This window comes from Equus caballus, chromosome 15 (assembly GCF_041296265.1).
Source record: "Equus caballus isolate H_3958 breed thoroughbred chromosome 15, TB-T2T, whole genome shotgun sequence".
In the NCBI taxonomy this organism is placed as follows: domain Eukaryota; kingdom Metazoa; phylum Chordata; class Mammalia; order Perissodactyla; family Equidae; genus Equus; species Equus caballus.
Genome location: NC_091698.1, coordinates 28,195,238 through 28,216,434, shown reverse-complemented (window position 1 = coordinate 28,216,434; position 21,197 = coordinate 28,195,238). Strand labels below are relative to the sequence as shown.

Genomic DNA, 21,197 nt, shown 5'->3' with positions numbered 1-21,197 from the left:
ACACTAGGCTGGGCTAGAAGCACTTTGTCCCCTGAAAGGCCCCATTGTGACCCCGAACTGGTCCCAAGTGATTCCCGGAACAGCAGGCCCTTGTGTGGGCCCTGGAGGCCTGCTCACTCCGCCCCTGGCTGGCATGAGAACCCCCTGCTGCCTCTTTAAGGTCAGCATAGGAGCCTTAAACTCCCCATTCGGGCTGCTGCCGGGGTTCTGATCAGAGATACTTTCTTGAGTTAGGTTCTAGAATGTTGATGAAGCTCAGCATTCTTCCCGACCTTTGGTCCACATCAGGGCCACCAAGCAGGCAACATCTCAGGAATATCCCACTTGCCCTTGGGGTGCCACCAAGCTGTGCCCAGGAGGCTCCCTCCTGCCCAAGACCCAGAGGCAGAGAGGTGAGGCATGCCGGCCGCAAGAAGCTTTGGGGCCAGACACCATCCCGCATCTCCAGGGACCAATGGACCCAGCACACAGTAGGTGCTCAGTCGATGCCCCTTCTCTGCAGTCTGACACCTTTCAGCTATTGCTCAGCAGGCTCCTTAAATGCCCCTTCCCCAGCCCCTTCCTCTCCAGGCACGTGGGCTTCCCAGGGGCAGTGCCCCAGCAGGAGGCCTGCCCATCAGCCAGCACTTGAACTTGCAAACACTCCCCAAGGAGCTGGATGCAGACAGAGCTGAGCAATGAGATGCAGGAGCAAGGGATCTGGACCAGGGCAGGTTGGGGGAGAAGGGTGGTCTGGGGGAAGGAAAAGCAAGACCAGGAAAGAGCATCGTTTGAAGCTGACCATCCCATAATATCCAAGGAGAATAGGATGCAAATCAAACACTGACTGAAACTGCGAATTTCACACTGACTTGGGATGGGAGGAACGAGAGAGTCTCTCACGACAGAGCATCATCTGCAAAGCCTTGGACTAAGGGTTTTACCCTGAGCCCAATTTGCAACCAAAAAAGAGAAAATAGAGAAAGACCATGTCAAAGTTTCTTTCAAGAGAATGATTAAAACTTCAAAACATCGAGAAACTCTTGGGAAATTCAACTAAACTTTTGCCTTTGGTTTCTTTGTTTTGGACGAAGGTCAACAATGTGCCTCTGTCGGCATCACGGTGCTGGCTCACAGGAATGCGATTAGGCAGTTTTGTTGAAAAAATGAGACTTCTCTCAACCAACACTTGATTGCAAATTTTGTTAAACACGTGACAAACTTCCCGTCATTTCTTAATTTGTACTTTAATTCTCCTGGATAAATCCCCAATCAAGCATTTTACTCCTAATTTAGGATGAAGTACTTTAGCTAAGTTTTGTTTTAAATGGAGTCACTAAAAGTGGCCCTTTTCTGGAGTAATTATCCTGAGATAACAAAGGACTTCCTGCAGATGCCACTGAGACCCAATTTAGTAATGGGGTCCCCAAGGTGGGAGGGAAGGAAAATGTCAACTAGTCAAACCTCCTCCTGAGGCTGGAAGCTTTACTCTCGTGGCCCCAAGCCAGAGGTCAGCCAGCCCTGCCCATCCGCCTCCACGGCTGGGGGCTGACCAGTTTCTGAGGCTCCTGGTCTGGAGCCCCAGCTCTGGGACATCATGGATTCTTTGAGTGAAGGGATGAAGGAGCACTTCATGCCAGGAGCTGACTCTCAGGATTCCTCACTGAGTGTCCCCTTCCTATTATCTCCTCTGCTTTCCACCCGGGCATCTCATCCCCAAAACCTGGCACTCAGCACTTGTCGCCTCAATTCCTGTCACTCTGCAGTCTGGTCCCCTTCCTCCCCTATGGAGTGGCCCAAGGAAATTCTAAACACAGCTTATTATCCACATCACTAACTGGAACAGAACACACAGCCCACTGCCCAGAACATCTCTGATCAGCTTCACAGAGTGAGAGGACACTTCTGCACCTGGTTTCTTGTGGCTTGAGGACTTTCTAATTGAGCACAGACCTCTTTGTCCTGTGTGAAAAAGAAGGGGACCCTCAGGCTGGTACTTGGTGAGTTTCCAGAGAGGTGAAGCCATCTGAGGCCCCTGGTAGCTGGGGAGGGTAGGAGACCGAGCGCCGGGCTCTCTGAGTGCAGTGGCCGAGCACACACAGCTGTCATCTGAACTGCCACTTGATGCCGCCTCTAGAGATTCAGTCTAAGCCAAGGATTCCTCAGAAAGAAAGCTGGAATGATGGTGTCCTGATACTCGGGAATTAAAACAAAACCAAGAAAACACCCCACGAAAGTATTGAACATAAAGGCACTTTATAAAGTATTTCAAAGGTTTATCATCTTCCACCGTGGACATCTGCAAAAAGACTTGTTAGGCGAGTTTTATCCCTATGACAGGTAGAATCTCCATGAAGACTTAGAAACACGCCACCAGATGGGGGCTCAAAAAGAGCCTGTGGAAGATTCCAGCAGAGAGTTCGCAAGATCCGGTCCAGGGCTCAGCAGGGGATCTTTGTTTCGTGGTCTCTCACATCACAGTCCCCACACTCTACTCCACTGCCCCCTTTCACAAATAGGAGATGACCCTGAAAGACGGCTCAGGAGTTGGAGGTTAAACACAGCAAGTCCCAACCCTGACAGGAGGGACAGGGGAGAGTCAGCATAACACTCACAAGACACACAGAGTTGTTCTTTTGGTTTCTTTCTCCATCATAGAGAGCATTTCTACATGCTAAAATGTTATGCTGAAATGCGGACTGATCAGTTATCACTGTCTCTTTTTTAAGGTAAAGTTCTTCTTATCCTTCGAAAAAACTTCCATCTGATTAAAGAAAACCATGCGTGGTTCACATACAGCAGAGTGGCTGTGGATGAAAACACCTGGAACCAAGATAAATGGCCATTAATGGGTGCACATGGGGAGAGGGCAAGGCATGGGCCATCCGCACTGGGCTGGCTGCTCCCACAGCCCCCAGGATGACAGACATGAAGTGTGTGGACCACTGCTTCCCATCACTCAGGCAGACATCCTTTCTGGCTGAGCCCAGATGTGGCCCTGAATGCTTGCAGCACAGAGCTCCAGGTGACCTAACCACCCACTGGATGTGCCATGCAAGGTCAAATACTTGGCATCTCACATCATCAAGCTGGTGCCACCAAGTGGAAATGGGGGTCTCAGAGGCCCCTCAAACGATACTCACAGGCGAGTACCAACTGCTCTCTATGGGAAACTTCCTTCCTCCACAGCAGGAAGAGCCGGGTCCACCAGCTGTGGGCCCAGCGGCCTCAGTTGGAGAACATGAGCACAGGGTTTGCTGGCTCTGGTTAAGGTCTCGATGCTGCCTGGACATCCTCACACCCATCAGAATGTTATTCTAGGATCCTAATCTCACAGGACTGAGGGACAGGGAGGCAGGATTGTGAGATTCTGCACAGGAGGGGCTCCTGAGAAAGCTGCTGGGAAGACGCAGTCAGCTGTTTTGACAATGGGAACAAAGGCCCTGGAAAGGTAGTAAACGGTCACCTGTGGCCTGTCAAGCCCCTGATCTGCTGTGCTCACTGGGCACCATCTACTCCTAAAGGCCCGCTGCCCCCGAGTCCAATATCTGCACCTGGATCTGTGACCTGGGGCATGGGGTCGGGAGTTTCCAACCAGGCACAACACTTAGGGTGGCTACGTGTCCGTGACCCGTGAAAATGCCCACAGACACCAGCCGTCACCGGGCCTGCCCTCTCCCACCCCACACAGGGTGAACCCTTCACCCTCGTTGGCCAGAGGTGATGAGTCAGCCGAGTATTTGATCACACATCTGAGAGAGCTCATCCGGGAACTCTGAGGCAGCCCGCCTGAAAGGAGCAGTCACCATGGGTGAGCAGCCCCCCAAAAACACCTCAGCCCGTCGGGCGGGGACAGGTTACTGTCCGGGCAATTCCAGACCCAGCGAGAACCCTTGGCAGAGGAGCCTCAGAAGTCCCCACAGGAACAGGACACAGAGCTTATTTTCCAAGTGAGGGCAAGAAATGGCACCTTGGGGACATGGACAGCAGGGACATGAAGGGACATCCTGAGGTTTTCAGAAACCCCTTTCCCTAAATGGCTGCCATTGTTGCCCCCCACTGTTAGGATCCAGAAGCCTCCAGATTTCTGCAGAAATTTCCAGCTCCCCTCAGTGGGCTCCCACCAACCCCAGGGATCCCTTCGGTGCAGACACTCTGCTTTCAGCAAACGGGGGAGAAGCTCAGCTCCTGAGGCAGGTCCCAGTTAGGAGTCACAGAGGGCGAGAGGCAGGCCAGATGCTCCCAAAGGCCAGGGGTGTGAGGAGAAGGTCTTAAGACGCCTCCCACAGCCTGGACAGGCCTCCCTGAGACCATGGGAGGCCGTGTGATGGCTGGGCAGGGTCTGGGGTTGAACCCTGAGTGACCAGGACTCCTTCCCCTGTGCATGGACACAGCTGATATTCTGAACAGAAAGGCAGGACTTCACATTGAACTGGGCTCGTGTTTCCCCTTGATGGTTTCAGCCCAGCGCCCCTGCCTGCTGAGAACATCGTGATTCCTGGTTCTGGCACTCCTGACTCTGCCTGGGCGTGCTCACGTTTCTCCAACTCAGCTAACAGAAAGGGGGACACAATCAATTGTGGACTGATAAAGAGACGCTGGGATAGTCATGAATGGAATACTCTACAGCAACGAGAAGAAACAGTCTGCATCTCCACCCAACAGTGAGACGAGCCTCACAAACCTAAGGCGGAGAGAAAGAAGCCAGAGAGAAAAGACACACACTGTGCAATTCCACTCACATGAAGTTCAAAATCAGGAAAAATCGAGCTAGGCAGCTAGGAGTCAGGCCCGTGGTCATCCTTGGTGTGGGTGCACAGTGATGGCGGCAGGACAGGAAGGGGGTTTCTGGGAGCTGTTTATGATGCTCTGTTTCTTAATCTGAATGCTTGTTACACAGAGGGTTCACTTTATGGAAATTCATCAAGCTGTGCACTTGCATCCTGCTCACTTCTCTGGATGTGTGTTGCATTTTGATAAAAAGTAAAAGAGAAGTTGGAATACTGTAGAGCCCAGTGGTTCTCAGCTAGAGATCTGTCCAGCGGGCAGGGGCATTAATCCACCCCATCTGGGTTGTTCTGTCAAGTGCTGACCCACTAGCCACGTTCCATCTACACGTCATTACTGTTGTCTGAAAAAATTTTACAGAAGTTGTTGGCAAATGCCTAGCTGATGTCTGTTTGGAGAGAAGGCTTCTCGGGTTGGGATGGGGGAGGTATAAGGCTCTCTAGATGAGGGGAGATGAAACAGAGTCATTTGAAGGATGGAGGAGGAAGTGGATGACTAGCCTCCCAAGGGAAGGAAGAGCATCCTAGGGGCTGCCTGGCTGTGCTACTGTTTAGAAACCAGCCATCTTGGGAGACGAGCCAATATGGGAGACATTCCCACACTGTGGGACATTTGAGTGGTGTGGGGATCATGAGGTGGCCATGTTGATGGACCTGGGGAGTAGGCTGGGAGCTTAAGAGGAGTATGTGGCCTCCCCAGGTGAGGGGACGGGCCCACAGGTACCAGCAGACAAGGTTTTGAGGAATCTTCCCCAGAGCCCAACAGTGTCCACCCTGTGGGATTTCTCTCAGCCTCTGCTGTGTCCTCTCCAAAATGTGGGGACGGCACAGCTTTGGCACCTGGAGCTGACATCTTGTGATCTGTCATTATGTGTGACCTCAGGATTGCCATAATTCATAGGCTGATCTCTAGATATCAGAGAAGTACTATTTTTGAAACTTCAAAAAAATTTTTTAAACAATACCCTTGTCTAGAAATACATCTGATATGGTGAGTCAGCACACGGGTGAAAGCCCACCATGCACAGCTCTAGAAAAGATATTATGAAACAATACATTCTCCTACTCCTGTCATTCTGACCCATTCCATAAAAACAAAATCCAGGTCATGACCTCACATGACCTCCCCCACCAGTGGGTCTGGCCCCGCAGTGGAGAACGTTCCTTTTAGAGCTCAGAGACCTGCACACACCCTGCCCCCAGTCACACACAGTCAGCCCCAACGTTTGTTCTGCTGACGGGGTGAACGAGGCTCAAGCCCTGTTCCCCCCAGGGCTCCTGTGAGGCCTCGGCAGGAAGCTGTTTAGTATCCACAGTCCTCGAGGGGAAGGGACAGGAATCGCCGTCCCATTTCACAGAGGAGCAGGCCGAGGCTCAGGGAGCACAGGGGACGTGCACGGGGAGCTGGTGGAGACGTGACCTCCGGCCCCTCCTCCTCCCACAGGTGCTCAGAGCTGTGGGGCAGGAGACGCCGTCACGAGGAGCCAAGGCCTGATCGCACAGCAAACACCCACAGCTGGGGGTCTGGACTCGCTGGGCCCAGAAGGGCCTCCCCACAGCCCAGCCCAGAGCCAGGGCCTGGGGAGACCCCGGCCACTCGATTTTCACCCCAGGCCTCAGTCTCCCGCCCCTGACTGTGCTTCCATGGAAGACCGCTCAGGGGGCCAGGACACCCAGGGGCCAGACTCACTGCTCCAAGCTGGTGCTGAGGGTGCTGACAGGGCACCGGGCCTGACACCAGCCCCACCCATTCCCGGGGACCTTGGAGCACGTTATCCTGCTCGTGGTGCCCTGGCTCTCCATCTGTGAAATGGGGATGACACAGCGCCCACACCCCAGGGCTGCTGTGAGGGCTCAATACGATGGTTCACGGAGAGCTCGGACGGTGCCGGGCATCAGCGGTCATGTCCTCACACACCTGCCCTCCACAAAGCCCACCCAGGCCCGGACCCTGGGCCAGCCCAGGCCTGGGCAGCGCAGCCCTGACCAGGTGGCGAAGGGAGTCTTGGGCACGTCCCTCCCTTCTCCGTGACTTTGTGTCTTCATGATGAGGGGAAGGTCTATTTCATTCAAAAGTCAGTGAACTAAAAACAGAGGGGAGGGCTCGGGCAGCCTTCCGCTCAGACCCCGTCAGCGGGCGGTGGGAGCTGTGAGCACGGGCGGGTTGACGGGGGACTCACCGTAGCAAAGGCATTTTCAAGGTAATGCTCCTGGGTGAAGCTATTGTGCATGGAAATGGTGGCCAAACCTTCCAGGACGGCAGCGCTGAGGTAAAATACGGCAGCGATACAGTGGTAGGCTGCCTCCTGCAGGGTCAGAAAGGGCCGTCAGAGAGTGAGCAGTCCAGACATGGTAACATGGGGCAGCTGCGGTCCCAGCAAGGCCTGTCCACCCTACCCATGCCTGCCTAGCATGGCTCAGGTCCCTTGGTCACCTTCTGCTACTTCCCTTGACTCCCTGCCACCCCATCCACCATCAGCATATCTCCCACCCCCTCCTCACAGAGGTCGTTGGTCCAGCTGAGTTTCATCTCGCTGGTTTGGGGGCAGAGGAAGGACTTCAGTGGAGAAGGGACCCTGCTCTCCCTTGAGGGGGGATCAAGTGAGGGGGGCAGCTTGGGACTGAATAGGCAGAAGTTGGTTCTGGACTTGCGAAGTGTCATCCATGGTCACAGTCCTGGTTCGGATGTGGCCTCGGTGACCAGTGCAGGGGAGAGAGGCCCAGGCCATTTCCATTGTTCTTTTTTGGGGGGGAGGGGCAGTGGGCTCCAGGTGTATTTACAAGCAAAAAAGCACTAGACTGGAGTTTGTGCAGCTGTAATTGGGAGGTGATTTCACAAGTCTAAGTGAGAGACCTTTTGAGAGTGAAAGGCCTGGCCAAATGGCTCCCCTCCCCTTTCAGGGGACGTAAGGGGTAGGAGTCCATGTGTAAGTATCACCCTCTTCAATGGGCCTTAAGGAAGAATTTATGCAGAACAGAGACCACAGGCCATCTCTCTCCCCCACCAAGTCCCTCTCTGGTGACCCAGCTTTAGAAGCTGTGACATGGAGCTGGGCAGTAAGCATGGCCTCACACCGGGCAGCCAAGGCCAGCCCCCAGGACCCTGCTCCCAGGAGATGGAAACCAGCACTCCTGGATGATGGGAGGTGCCAACAGGCCCCTGGCAGGTGCAGGCGGGATGGGAGGGGGGTTGGGCAGCTGGTTACATCAAGAAAAAGGCAGTCACACAGGAGGAAGCAGAGCAGACGGTGACAGTCAACTTCTGCCGTCCCCTTCTCCTGACCTCCTGGCTGCAGGGAGCCCCGGGCTGCTGTGCACAGCTCAGAGCTGAAGGCCCAGCCAGCTCAGCCTTGGAACATGGTGGGAGACGTCTACAGGGCAGCCTCACCCAGCACTGGAAAAGCCAGCCTCCTAGGGGAGAGGGTCCTATCCACCCCCCTCAAACATGCAGGGCTGGCACTCACCAGGATGACCCAAGAAATCTCCTTGTAGTGGCTGCCAATTAGGTAGGAGAAGAACAGGACAGTGGTGCCTATGAAGCAGAACACAGACGCGAACATCACCCAGCCCTGCAGCAGGGGGAGGGGCACCAGGGACGAGGCGACCAGGATCCACACAAGGCCCCCAAAGACCTGCAGAGGGAAGGGGGGCAGGGTGAGCATCGGGCCAGGAGAGCCCACGCCCAGGAAGGGCCAGACCAGAGGGCACGCTGGGGCACGAGGGGCAGAAGAAGAGGAAGGAGGCAGAGAACAGCGGGGGGCATTTCCTCACCAAGAATGACTCTTTCAGCCCCAAGGCTCTAGCCTGATCTCCAGTCTCAGTCTTGCCCAATCCTCTGCTTGTTTGCCCTTATTCACCATTTAAATACAATTTTAATTTTTTATTTAAAGATCATTTATATCACATTTATGTGGCAGGCACTGTCCTAAGCAGTTTACAAATATTATCTCAGTTAATCCCCACACAACCCTATGAGTAATTGGTCATATGGGGAAACTGAGGCACATAGAAGTTAAGTAATTCATCATCCCAAGAAAGGACTTATGCCATCCAGTATGATCATTAGAAGGGCTAATTCTGAGATTATATCTTTCCTAGTATTTTTTTTTTTTTTTGGAGGAAGATTAGCCTTGAGCTAACTGCTGCCAATTCTCCTCTTTTTCGCTGAGGAAGACTGGCCCTGAGCTCACATCCGTGCCCATCTTCCTCTACTTTATACGTGGGACACCTGCCACAGCATGGCTTGCCAAGCAGTGCCATGTCCGCACCTGGGATCTGAACCGGCAAACCCCGGGCCGCCGAAGCGGATCACGTGCACTTAACCGCTGCGCCGCTGGGCCGGCCCCTCTTTCCTAGTGTTTTTGATATAAAAATATCCTTTCTTTTATGAAACGGTAGGGACTAGAAGATTATTTTGGTCTTTACTTGGAAAAATAAATTAGCCATAATATGTCACTACCATTTTTTAAAAAAATAATTGACCCCTTAGATCCCCAAGTCCAGCAAGTGCTATGAGTACTGGCATTGAGGCTGGAGAGAGGACCCAGATCAGAGAGGGCTCCTTGGGTGGCCGAGGATGGCATGAGAGAAGCACTCACCCATCGGTACCCAGAAGACAACCCAGTTGATGGTCACAGGGTCAGTGAGCCCCAGTCAGAGGAGCATAAGGACAGACGTGGGGGTCACAATACCCCTCAATGCCACAGTCCCGCTCCCCCTGTGGACAAGCTCACCCCAAGCTGGGACTCTCTGTGCTTCTCTTCCCTTCTCCTTGTCCTTCTTCATCCCAATGAGATCAGCTCAGCCTCATCCACCGTCCCCACTCGAATAAGGACTGTGCTGGGACACTGGGGAGATGGCTTTGCAGTCAGAGGCACCAAGGTGCTGTGACCCTTGGCACATTCTCCTGAGCATCTGGGGGCTGAGGACGGGCTGCTTCCAGTCCTACGGCCCCTGTGGTGTGAACTCAAGTGACCTCATCTCTCTGTCCCGCTGCCCACCTGCTGGGTAAGAGACACCACTGTCCTCACAGGGGTTCTCCGAGCCTCTTCGCTGAGAAGCATCGGGAGACAACCACATTTGGTAGAAAAATCAGCACAATGAAGCATCTGGAGTGATCAAAACCAAGTTGGGCTTAATGAATCAGATCTGGGCATCTCTGCCCAGAAGACTTCCTCTACTGATGAACCTGAGATGGCCTGGAGGAAGGCACGTGACAGAGTGAGTGGGACACACTTTACAACACACAGTAATTGGAGCAAAATCAGTTAAACACAAACCCTCAGACTGCCATAGATAAGGCGTGTGTGTCGATCTCATCCACAGTTGCCTTTAAGATCAAACAGGTCACTTGGCCTTTCCCATCATGGGCACTGACACAGGGACATGAGCCGATGGCTGAGACGGACTTGGATTTAGGAGGCACGAGAGTGTGGCATGGAGAAGAGGGAGGATCGGGCATGCCCATCCCGTGGGCAGAGGCAGGGGCCTGGGACACACTTCTCCTAGGCGTCCTGTGCCTGGTCAAGCAGTGACCATCCAAAGAGGACCAATCTAAGTCAGGTCCCCGTTCACGTGCTCTCAGGGAGCCCTGCTCTGCCCCTTCTTCATGGCTGACTCTTGGGTCAGGGAAGACCTGTCCAGCCGTGTGTCAGGGTCCGAGTTGGTTCCCTGGCCTTCAGGGCCTCCTGGGAGATGGGTGTGCCCAAACAAGAAGCTGATGGACCAAATCCCAGAGGAGCAGCTGGCGCTGCACGTGGAGGGGAGAACCCTCCGTGATGGAATCCTACGTGGGACCCAGCGAGCCCGAGGTGCTTGTATGTGGTGAATGGACGGGGCACTGAGACACACTGAATGCCACATTGGGGATGTGGTTCTCTTCGTCACTCTCTTCAGTTTTTCTGACTAAGGCAAGGAGAAGGGCTCAGGGGGCAGCCATGGGTCTGGAGCTCCCCCAGAGCCAGAGCGCCGAGGACGGGCAGGCAGAGGTGACCTAGAGAAGGACATGGCTTTTATTCTTAAGCTAGTGATACAGTTATTCTGGAAAAATTAACTGTAAAATACATAGTAAATTAAGGCACAGGGGTACCCGGAAGTGGCACAATCTGAGAAGGTGGCTCTCAGACCCTGGTCTCAGGCTCAGTGCCCTGCACCTCGTTCAGCTCGATTCCTCCCCGTGTGGCTCAGTCAGGAATCAAAGGCAGGAAGAGTGAGGGGAAGTCAGAGCGCAGTCCCCACACTGAGTGCTCGTCACAGAGTCCTGAGTGAGCGCCAGCGAGACGGGGCCACAGGTCTGGGCTGAGCTCCGGCCCCCAGTGCACAGGGAAGCTTGGAGGTTACCCCGACTCTCCACCTGCTTTGGGTGTGCGCTTCCACCAGTGTGAGGAAGAGTATGTTCCAGCTCCCTAGGAATGCTCTCTCTCTCACACACACACACACTCACACGCACTCACACCCTTATGCAGATCCCTGGGGTCTATGGTAAGAATTCCGTCCACAGGAGCAAAGCCCACCCTATGCTCCATCCCAGCCCTGCCCCCTGGGACCTCAGGACCCTGTCCCGCCTCTGGGTGCACCACCTTGCAAAGGGCCTTTAAAAATCATGCTGACTTTTTCTTTATGTGGTTTCTCTGTACACTGAGTTTCATAGTAAGATGGTGGGGAGACGTTTTCTCTCTCTTTAGACAGCTTTAATGAGAGAGAACTCACACACTACACAGCTCACCCATTTAAAGTGACAACTCAGGATTTAGGATATTCACAGACATGTGCACCCATCATCTCCAGACCCAGGTTTAGCACATTTTCATTGCCTCAAAGAAACCCTGTGCCCTTTCGCTACAGCTCCCTCCACCCCTCCCATCCCTAAGCGACCAATGATCCACTTCCTGTCTCTATGGATTCCCCTGTTCTGAACTTTCATGAGTTGAACAATAATAAGAGGTGGACTTTTGTGACGAGCTTCTCTCATTTGGCATAATGTCTTTCAAGGTGAGACATTCTCTCTCGAGGGGACTTTTACGAAATGTCTCCCCCATCACAGCACAGCCCACCGGCCATTCTGACCCACCATGTGGGGACACTGAGTGAATGTGGCTCAGCTCTCTGGAGCCTCCAACTGGGAAGAGCTGAGGAGCCTCTGGTGCCCAGGGACGTTCTCATAGGAAACATGCCACCAGGCCCCATCTGTCCCAGAAACATATTCTGTTTTTTTTTTAAGATTACATTTGTCCTTTTTCTCCCAAAGCCCCATGGTACATAGCTGTGTATTTTTAGTTGTGGGTCCTTCTAGTTGTGGCATGTGGGATGAAGCCTCTGCATGGCTTGACAAGTGGTGCCATATTTGCGCCCAGGATTCAAACCGGCAACACCGTGGGCCGCTGAAGCAGAGCGTGCGAACTTAACCACCCGGCCATGGCGTCGGCCCCTGTCCCAAAAAACATATTCTAGGTGAGGCAATGTCCTTACACAGAGGAAATCATTAAACCCTGGGGTTTTGCTCCCAGGAGATGGGCAGTGGGCCTGCCCTGTACCCCTCACAGCCCTGCCCAGCAGGTGCCCAGGGGACAAATGCAGGGCGACCTGCACAGGGGACCATCTGGGAGGAGCTGAGGTGGGTGCAGAACACCCCTGAGAGAGGATGGGTGGAGCAAGGAAAAGAGACGAGGCTGAGAACAGAGTCTCTTCCAGCTGGACGTCTGTGAGCAGCGCCCTGGACACAGACACGGCTGCTGTGAGAGCTCCAGTGCTGATGGGTCCCGGGGGCTCCCTGGGGAATTGGTGGTGACTGTCAGCCCCACCCTCTTTCTGTCCTTGGGGTCAAGGACTCTGTTGTGATTCATAAACAGCCACACGGGAGACAAAACCCTAGCCCCTTTCCCACCAGTGTATGCTGAGAAGAAATGCCTCAGAAGCCATAGTCTGGGCCAGGACATGGGCAGACTCAGGGTCCAGGTGGGAGACAGACCACAAGGAAGGGCCTACAGGACAGGAAAGGGGTGCCTGCAAGGTGGGCTTCCGGGTGTAGCTGTTGGGTATGCCAGAACTGCAGGACAGAGAACTTAGCTCCACCATGCCACCTGCACCAAAGGAGCATCACAAATGGAGACCAGCGAGGACTGTGGGGCTGGTTCTGGAAAGAGTCCTAAGATGTAAAAGCTGGGTGGTTCCTTCCCGCCAGGGCCCTCAGTCCAACCGTCCCTGACTTATCACCAACCAGCCGCAGGGCGGGATGGAGGCTGGGGAGGTGGGGCACCATTTTGTGCCAGAGAATGTCTCCTCCCTGAACTAGCGCCCTCCCAGATGGTGATGCACTGACACCGATGACAAATTAGATTAAAGGTTTGATCCCAGGCCCACTGGGAACTGGTTTCTTCACCTTCAGGCAGATGCAGCAATTTGCTTGGCTCTCAGAATTCAGAGCTTTCCCCCAACCAGGCCTGGCACCAGGCTGGCAGGGCAGTGCTGTGAGAGGCTCAGAAGTCCCCACCCCCAAGGCAGAAGGCAGGACAGGACTGCCACGGTCCCCTCTTCCCTTTGGCCACCCCATCAGCTGGGCCAGGGGCAGCTCCGAGCAAAGGAGCCACTGGAAAGCCCTACAGAGTGTGGTGTCTGTGCAGTACTTGGGGACCCCAGGGACAAGTCATGTGTGCCCTCCACAGCCCCACCCACCCCCTAATCTCACTCTCCCCCTGCCTCGTGCACCCTGCCCGGGAAGGGTTTCTCTTCTTTTATTTATCTTTTTAATTTATATTTTATTTATCCTCACTTCATTGATGCAGAAACTGAGGCGCAGTGGCCCGCTCACACTCCCACAGCTGCTGAGGGCCAGCTCTGACAGGCTGGTTGTGGAGCCAGGTCAGGACGTTCCTGTATGTGGCAGTCACCCAAGGCCACACACGGGCAGTTCACCATGAAATCTCCCGTGTGTAGGGCCGGCCCTGGAAATGGCCATGAGAACAGTAACACGGCGGGAGAGGAGACTGCCCAGTAGCCTTCGTCCTGCTCCCAGGCGCCCTGGGTCTAGAGAAGCAGAGAACCCAAAGGAGGCGGCCATGGGAGGCAGCCTCCCCTCCCCCACCCTCCACTAGCTAACAGGCTCTGTCCCTTCAGAGGAAAGAACACCAAGGTGTGTGTTTAAGACCAAAAACAAGCAAAAGACCCGAACCCTGAAGGACATCACTCCCTCTTCGGCAGGCACAGGCCTGCGGTCCTCATCCCCGGGTCCATCAACATGACCTTTGTCACCCCACCCCCACGCCCATTACCAGGGTCGAGATATGGCTTTCATCTCCTGTCCTTCCTCCTTTGCTCTTTTCCTGGAGTGTCTGCCCCCAAAGCCTGTGCCCTGGGCCCTCTAAGGGCCTCCTTCAAAGGTGGATCCAGGAATTTCAGGGTCCTCCCCCTCCTCCTCCTCTTCCTGCCCCCTCCCCTCTAGCCCAACTGCCTTCTAACAGAAGGGGGGCTGGGGTGCAATTGCAGGTCAGCTGAGAGGGGCTGGGTGGCCCTGGGCCTTCCTCTTCCCACTGCCTGTGCCCATCAAGGTGTGATGGCGGGTGACAAGGCTTTTCTTCTCGTTCCTGCATATTTTCTCAGGCCCGAGGGCCTTGGTGCCACAAAATGATTCACCACAGGGGTAGTTGTGCCCCAGTGTGGGCAGAACAGCAGCTATTAATGTGCTGGGAGTGCTAGAGAGCCTGGAGCAGAGAATCAGGGCCAGTCCATCCCCCTGGGGCCCAGGAGGAGCCAACCAGGAACCAAACCTTCCACCAGAATGCAGAGGGCAAGTCAGGGCCCAGGACGCAGAGAACCCAGGGAGCTGCTCCTGCTCCCGGGACAGTCTGCAACCTGTGAGGAGTCGACCACACTTCCCCATGGCAGCAGTGCTCCAGGGACCAGGGGATCCTCACCCACTGTCCTCATCCATCAGCACCCAAGGAGGACACCTGCTGGGCCATCTCATAGGGCCTGCCCTTGGTGGCCTTTTGTCCCAAACACTATTTCCAGGGACTAAGATTTGAGAGGCCAGGAGGGAGCCCCAAACAGAGAGATTACCCCACCTGCATCAGGTCAGGTCAAGGAGTGACTTATGGAAAGGTTAAGAGCAATCTTCCTCAGTGGAGCTTGGTTGTGATGACACACACATGACCCTCCCAGAGCTGAGCCCACCATCACACTTAGCGGTTTCCAGAGAACAGCTCAGACTCACTGACTGCTGATCAAACCAGGCCTCTGGCTCTGGAAAAATCGGAAAAGTCACTTCTCAACTCCCAGAACAAATGCCTGAGAGACCTCTGCCTGTAATTCCCCCCCTTTAGAGAGGGGGAAGGAGAAACCCGGGTAGTGTCCTCACCCCTTCTAAACAGCCACAGAGAGGGGCCCACAGCACAAGAGGATGACACGGGGCCAGGGGTCAGTGGGCACAGCCAGGGAAGGCCAGCCTCAGCCACTGTCTGCACTGGCCAGCAGGGCCACCCCCACCCTCTGGGGACTGTAGGAGGGTCTCTGGCTGGGGCAGCACAGAGAGGGTGCCTGCCCTGAACCCCGGCCCTGCCCCAGCCTCTCGCTGAGAACTGTCCCCACTATCCTCTCCCCCATAACAATGTCGAGGGGGCGGGCTGGCCTACCGATATCCACTCCAAACCTCGCCGGATCCATGGGGGCTGGTCAGTGACTATCAAAAGCAGCTTCCTGGACCCACTCTGGACCTAGTGACTCAGAACCCCCAGGGTGTGTATTTGACAAGCAGGCCCAGGGCCATGTGAGCTCCCCAGTGACTCTGAGCTGCCCCTCACTCCCTGGGGGGAGAGCAGGGGACAGGCCTTGCCCAGGGCTCCCAGGTGGGCGGGGTCCCTGTTCACGATCCCTCCTGCTGTGGACAGTTCATCCTGGGTGTCTGGGTGAATGCAGGAACCTGGACGTGACCTGCTGTCACTGCAAGAAGTCCCACCCTGGAGACCGGGGCACCTGGGCAGCTGCCGCCCCTCTCAGAGCCTGAGTTTCCTCCCTGCAAGTCAGGTTTCTGCTTCTACGTCTCTCATCCCAGGAGTCCTCATGGGGCCTTCTCCGTGGAGCCGGAATGTGGGCCACCCACCAGAAAGCTGCTCTGTCACCCTGCCCGCCACCCCAGTGCCCCATCCTGGTTCTGAGGTCTGAGAATCCCAGACAGGTGAAAATGTAGGGCAGGTCCCAGGACCTGTTCGGTCACTCTCAAATGACAGAAAGTCCCCGGTTACTTTGGGTCACAGAAACAGGCTCATGTTAGTAACTACTGTGTCCACTTCACTGTAAGAATGGAAACCGCAAACCAGCTCCAGGTGGCTCCCCACCCCACCCCACCCCAAAAAGTGCACCCTACAAGTGCTGCCTCCCACCAGGTGACCCTAATCCTCTGAGTCCTCAAGCTCCTGAGGGGCATGCAAGGAAGGGGCGCCCACCCAGGAAAGGGTGTGGCACTCCAGCAGGCTCTGTCCAAAGAAAAGTTCTCTCCATTCCAGCCATTCTTTCAGGGGCTGCACTGCATACAGGCTGGGGGGAGGGAGCTGGGTTAGTGACTTCACTGCCCCCTCCCAGGCATTTCCTTCCCCGATTCTGAAAGCGGGGGGCAGGGGGTACCTCCTGGCACTTTGTGAGAGAAGTTTCCTCTTGGGGCCTGGGCAGAGCTGAGACAAACAGCGTCCTAGGTTAACATCCTGTGCTGTGAATGGGGGCCCAGTGTCAGGACGCCCCTGGTTTAGAAGGGAGGAGGAGGAGGAAGAAACAGAGACTGTGGTTCCAAAAGGAATGTCCCCCTTGGGTAGGGACAGGGGAACAGGCCAGAAGCAGAGCCCTGGGTGCAGCTGTTGGGGAGGGGAGACCCTGGACATTCCACCAGGCCTGTGTGGGGTGCACTGGGACCCACCGCCTGCAACAGCAGCGTGGCCTGTGGACTCCAGGGACTCAGAGAGCCAGGGTCACAGGCCTGGCTGGGCTGCCTTCCACCTCCCGGGAGGACCCTGAGCTTTCAGAGGGCAGGGGCTCTGGGGTGGGGTGCTGGGCAGGGTAAGGTTGCCAGGCCCCACCCTGAGCCATCGCCCTTCCTGCTCTGGTGGGCAGTGTCCCTGCCTTGGGAGAGAACGGGAGCCCCATTCTGTTGGTCCTGGAGGCCAAGGGTTTCACATCTGCCCCTCCCAAGCTATTGGGAGCTCAGGCTTGGAAATAGGAACTCTGAGTAATCAACTCGCTGGATGACAGATTTAAAACTAATCAAGCATTTCACACCCATTAGATTAGCAGAAAATTACAAAGTCCGATGCTACCAAGTGTGGCCAGGATGAGGAACAACGGGGACTTTCATCTGCTGCTGGTGGGAGTCGGGAAGGTCCAGGGTTAGCCTGAAGCTTATAAAATTTGGGACCTTCTTTATAAAAGAATTAAAAAAATGAGTCTGAGTCTTGGAAGGGGCCTGAGCAAGTGGCGGTTCTGAGCCTAATTAAGCTTCATAAGCTTCCCAGTGACTCCGCTCCCAGGCTGTGTAAATTGGAATAACCCTTTTGGACAGCAATGTGGTAACTCTGGGAAGATGAAGATGTGCGTTCCCTATGACCCAGCGAGTCCAATCCTCTGTGTGTCCCCCAAGAAATTCCCAACATGTAACCACAGAGGCCAATACAAGAATGTGCTTTAGCAATGCCGTCTGCAACTGTTTCTTAATCTTTGTTTTCTTAAAAATTGAAGGGAAGTTCGCATAACATCAAATTAACCGTTTTACATTGCCCAGTTCAATGGAATTTAATACACTCACGACGTTGTGCAGCCACCACCTCTGTCTAACCCCAAACATTTTCATCCCCCAAAAGGAAACCCCGCACCCATTACGCAGCTGCTCCCCATTCCCCTCCTCCCAGCCCCTGGCAAACCACCAGTCTGTGCTCTGTCTCTGTGGATTTGCCCATTCTGGGTATTTTATATGAATATAATCACACAGTATGTGACCCTCGTGACTGGCTTCTTTGACTCAGCTCAGTGTTTCCACCTGTGTGGAATGTCTCAGTGCTTCCTCCCTTTCTAGGGCTGCATAATATTCCACTGTGTGAATATGTCACAGTTTGTCCATTCATCCATTGACGGGACATTTCGGCAGTTTCCACCTCCTGGTTACTGTGAATAGAGCTGCTATGAACACGCATGTCCATGTGCCTATTCAGGTCCCTGCTTTCAATTCTTCTGGTTATAAACCTAGGCATGGAATTGCTGGGTCACATGAGATTGTTTTGAGGAGCCACCAAACTGATTTCAACAGCAGATGAACCATTTCACATTCCCACCAGCAATGAGTGAGGGCTCTAATTCCTCCACATCCTGGCTCACACTTGCTATTTTCCAGTTTTTTGGCAACAGTCATCCTAATTTCATGTGAAATGATACCTCACTGTGGTTGTGATTTCATTTTCCTAATGACTAATAATGTTGAGCATCTTTTCATTTGCTCATTGGGATCCATATATCTTCTTTGGAGAAATGTCTATTCAAGTCCTTTGCCCATTTTCTAACTGGCTTGTTTATCTTTTTGTTGTTGCCTTGTAATTGTCCATAATTTAAAAACTCTCCCAGGGCGGCCAGCACCTCCTTGGGCCCTTTCATTCTCTGCTCTTTCACACACCCAAGCACATGCAGCTTCGTATGTACAAAGTGTGCAGAGGAAACTGAAAGGACTGGTGTCTGCCTTCTTCCTGTTCTCCCTGCTCCCTGGGAGCCACCCCCAATCTAGAGAGGAGGAAAGAGATTCCAAGGTGTTAAATGAGTCATAGAGCATCTCTCAGGAAGCAGGGGGAGGTGTTGGCATTGGGGGAGCAAGAGCTGAGGGGGAGGAGTAAAACAACTTCTAAGACAGCTGAGCAGGAAGAGGTCTGGGCAAGGGAGAATTATTTCCTCTAGAAGCCACTACTATCGCAGGTCACAAAACCGCCCTGGAGGAGAAAGTTTCCACTAACCCAGGGCTCTGAGATTTCCTACCCCCTGCTCTCTCCTTTCACTTGGTAAAGGGGAATCCTCCTGTCACCTCCCCCACTGATGGCCCTGCCTGGCTGGGCTGTTTCTACCCCAAGGGGCACTCCTTCCCTGGCTGGGACACCAAGAGGAGGCAGTGGGCACTGGGCTGTGCCTTCTGTGAAGCCAGGTCCCCCACACCCGCCATCTCCTGCTGCCACCTGAGCCAGCTCTTGTGAAGGCAAGAGAAGGAGGTGTGCCAGAGTCTTCTGCATGAAGCCCAGCTAACACCTTCTCATGATTCTTGTCACAGTGCTCCCCAAACAGCTGCAAAGGCAGAGGAAGCCCCTCATTAGGACACCTGAAGAGACACTAGGAGGACCTTTTGTTGCTTAAAAATCCCTCTGCCCATCACACCTCACCATCAGCCACCATCTCTTTTGGTCATGAATCTGCCTTTGTAAACACAGTGGCCTCTGACGGAACCACCACCACTCATCCCGGGTCCTGGGCGCTGTGCGCTCATCTTCAGAAGTTCAGCCTCGGGGAAACACAGGCCAAGCGCTGAATAGACACATCCAGAGGAGCCACTTGGGGAAAGGATGTTCCAGTGGGTATAAGCCCCTCCCCACTCTGGGCCTCGGTGTCCCTATCTATAAATGGTGGGGCTTGGCCTAGCGGTGTCCAGGGTTTCTTCTAGATGTCACTTCCTTGACCCTGGCTGGCCCCAGGATGTGAAGTCACTCTGGATACATGCAGGTGTGAGCTCAACTCAACCCTCACAAATGCAGTGATACAGGGCCAACAGCTGACCTCGGTCCCCTTAGCCCTTTCCACAAACCCTCCATGGATGACAGAACCTGCTCCCTGTGCTGGTCACACCCTCCCGCCTCCAAAGAGACAAGAAGAAGATGGGGTCCTGTTTTTAAACAGTCAGGTTTGGACAAACTCTTTTCCAACCAACTCTTCTGCTGCGGGGGTGCCAGGAACAGAGTTTCCGTGGCTGCATGGCTGGGCACCCACAGAATACACAGAGCAGCCCCTCCCAGGTAAGGGCCTGTGGCCCCTGGGGAGTTTAAGCTGGAGGCAGTCTGAAGCCTGGTGACACAGTGAGCACTTTACCAGGAGCCCAGGGTAGGAAGCGCTTTCCCACAGCCACCTGCACTGCTGTGGGGCTCCAGCCTCAGGAGGGACTAACACAGGTAGGGAGGCCTTCCTACTGCTCAAGGTCAACCAAGGCAGGGACCTATCTTGCCAGCCCTCTCCCCTCACCACTCACCCGACTCCACACACAGGACAGAATGACTGTGTCAGAGCAAATGGTGGCCTGTTTTATTATTTCCAGGTCAAAGGTGTCACAAATACGTTCTCTCTCCAGATACTTCCAAAGGCCAGAAGAGAATCATCCAGATTCAGCTCCTCCTACGACACCAACCCAATCTCCAAACGTCGGTTGGTGACGCTCCAGTTTCTTTTGCTGATTTTTGTAAGCCAAATCCTAACCCTGGACAAAACTGGGCACCTCTACAAGGATGTCGCTCTCGCATAAGGGCTTCGTCTGCGCTGCCCATAGGAAGCGGGTCGGAGCGCAGATGCGGAACCAGCGCGCAGCGAAGGACCTTGGCCTGCTCCCAACATCTGACCTATTTGCGAATCTGGTTTTTCCACGGAAGTCCTGGAGACTGTTTCCCCCATTGTCGTTGGTCTAGAAAGGGCCAAACGACTGGGGTGGAGGAGGCTTTCCTCACCCTGGGCCCCCCTAACCCGGTGACCCCCTAACCCCATGATAACCCGATGATCCCCCTAACCCGCGCAACTTGTGGGTGTGGTCTGGACGCTGTGCGGAGCCCCTGCGATGGCGCGCGGCACAGCCCATGCTGCCCCCTCGCCGGCTAGGGCCCGCCAGCCACTCACAGACTCGACGATGAAGAGCAAGTCGGGGAAGGCAGCGGAGATTTCGATGTAGATGCGCATGAGGTTGTCATCCGACTCCTCTGTGGGGGCCATTGCGGCATGCTGGCGTGGACTCAGGACAGGACGCGCGGCTCAGGCTGCGCGCTGACCGCTCCCTTGGTCTCGGAGCCCAGTGGCCCCGGCGCCCTCGCAGGCGGGTTGAGAACAGAGGCGCCTAGGACCCAGGAGGGAGGAGTCCGGACCGCCGCCCGCCCCGCCCCGCCCCGCCCCGCCCCGCCCCGCCCCGTCCAACCTAGCCCTGCGCGCCCCAAGGGATCTGGCCACAGTCCCTCAGGCTCCGCCCTGAACCACCCGAGGGCTCACAGCGGGCTTGCAGAGCTGAGGTCCAAGGCCTCACTCTTGCATCCCACCTCCGGGTGCCATCTCCACTTCGCAGGCTTTGCCCTCTTCGCAGGTGATCACTCTCTCTTGAGAATGATAACTATCAATAACTAGACTCCCCAAACTCCCCAACGTGGCAACCCTCGGGACACCATTGCTTTAACTGCTCCA

General features: G+C 54.7%; 1 protein-coding gene across 1 annotated transcript; it reads right to left on the bottom strand.

Annotated features, from left to right (window-relative positions):
* Positions 1 to 2,218: 2,218 nt before the first annotated feature.
* LOC102147679 (myelin and lymphocyte protein) lies at positions 2,219 to 20,915 on the bottom strand. Its single transcript, XM_005600241.4, has 4 exons — positions 20,646 to 20,915; positions 8,231 to 8,398; positions 6,947 to 7,072; positions 2,219 to 2,802 (listed from the first exon to the last, which is right to left on the bottom strand). Exons 1-4 carry the CDS (start codon positions 20,736 to 20,738, stop codon positions 2,704 to 2,706), a joined length of 486 nt encoding a protein of 161 aa, XP_005600298.1. The 5' UTR covers positions 20,739 to 20,915; the 3' UTR covers positions 2,219 to 2,703.
* Positions 20,916 to 21,197: the final 282 nt, after the last annotated feature.

Bases quoted from the DNA above. Each gene is read 5' to 3' on its own strand.
- LOC102147679 (XM_005600241.4), bottom strand. From the start codon at position 20,738: ATGGCCCCCACAGAGGAGTCGGATGACAACCTCATGCGCATCTACATC. The intron at 8,399-20,645 runs GTGAGTGGCTGG...TTCCCTCTGCAG, and splicing joins TGCTCTTCATCGTCGAGTCT to GTCTTTGGGGGCCTTGTGTG. The intron at 7,073-8,230 runs GTGAGTGCCAGC...CTGACCCTGCAG, and splicing joins AGATTTCTTGGGTCATCCTG to GAGGCAGCCTACCACTGTAT.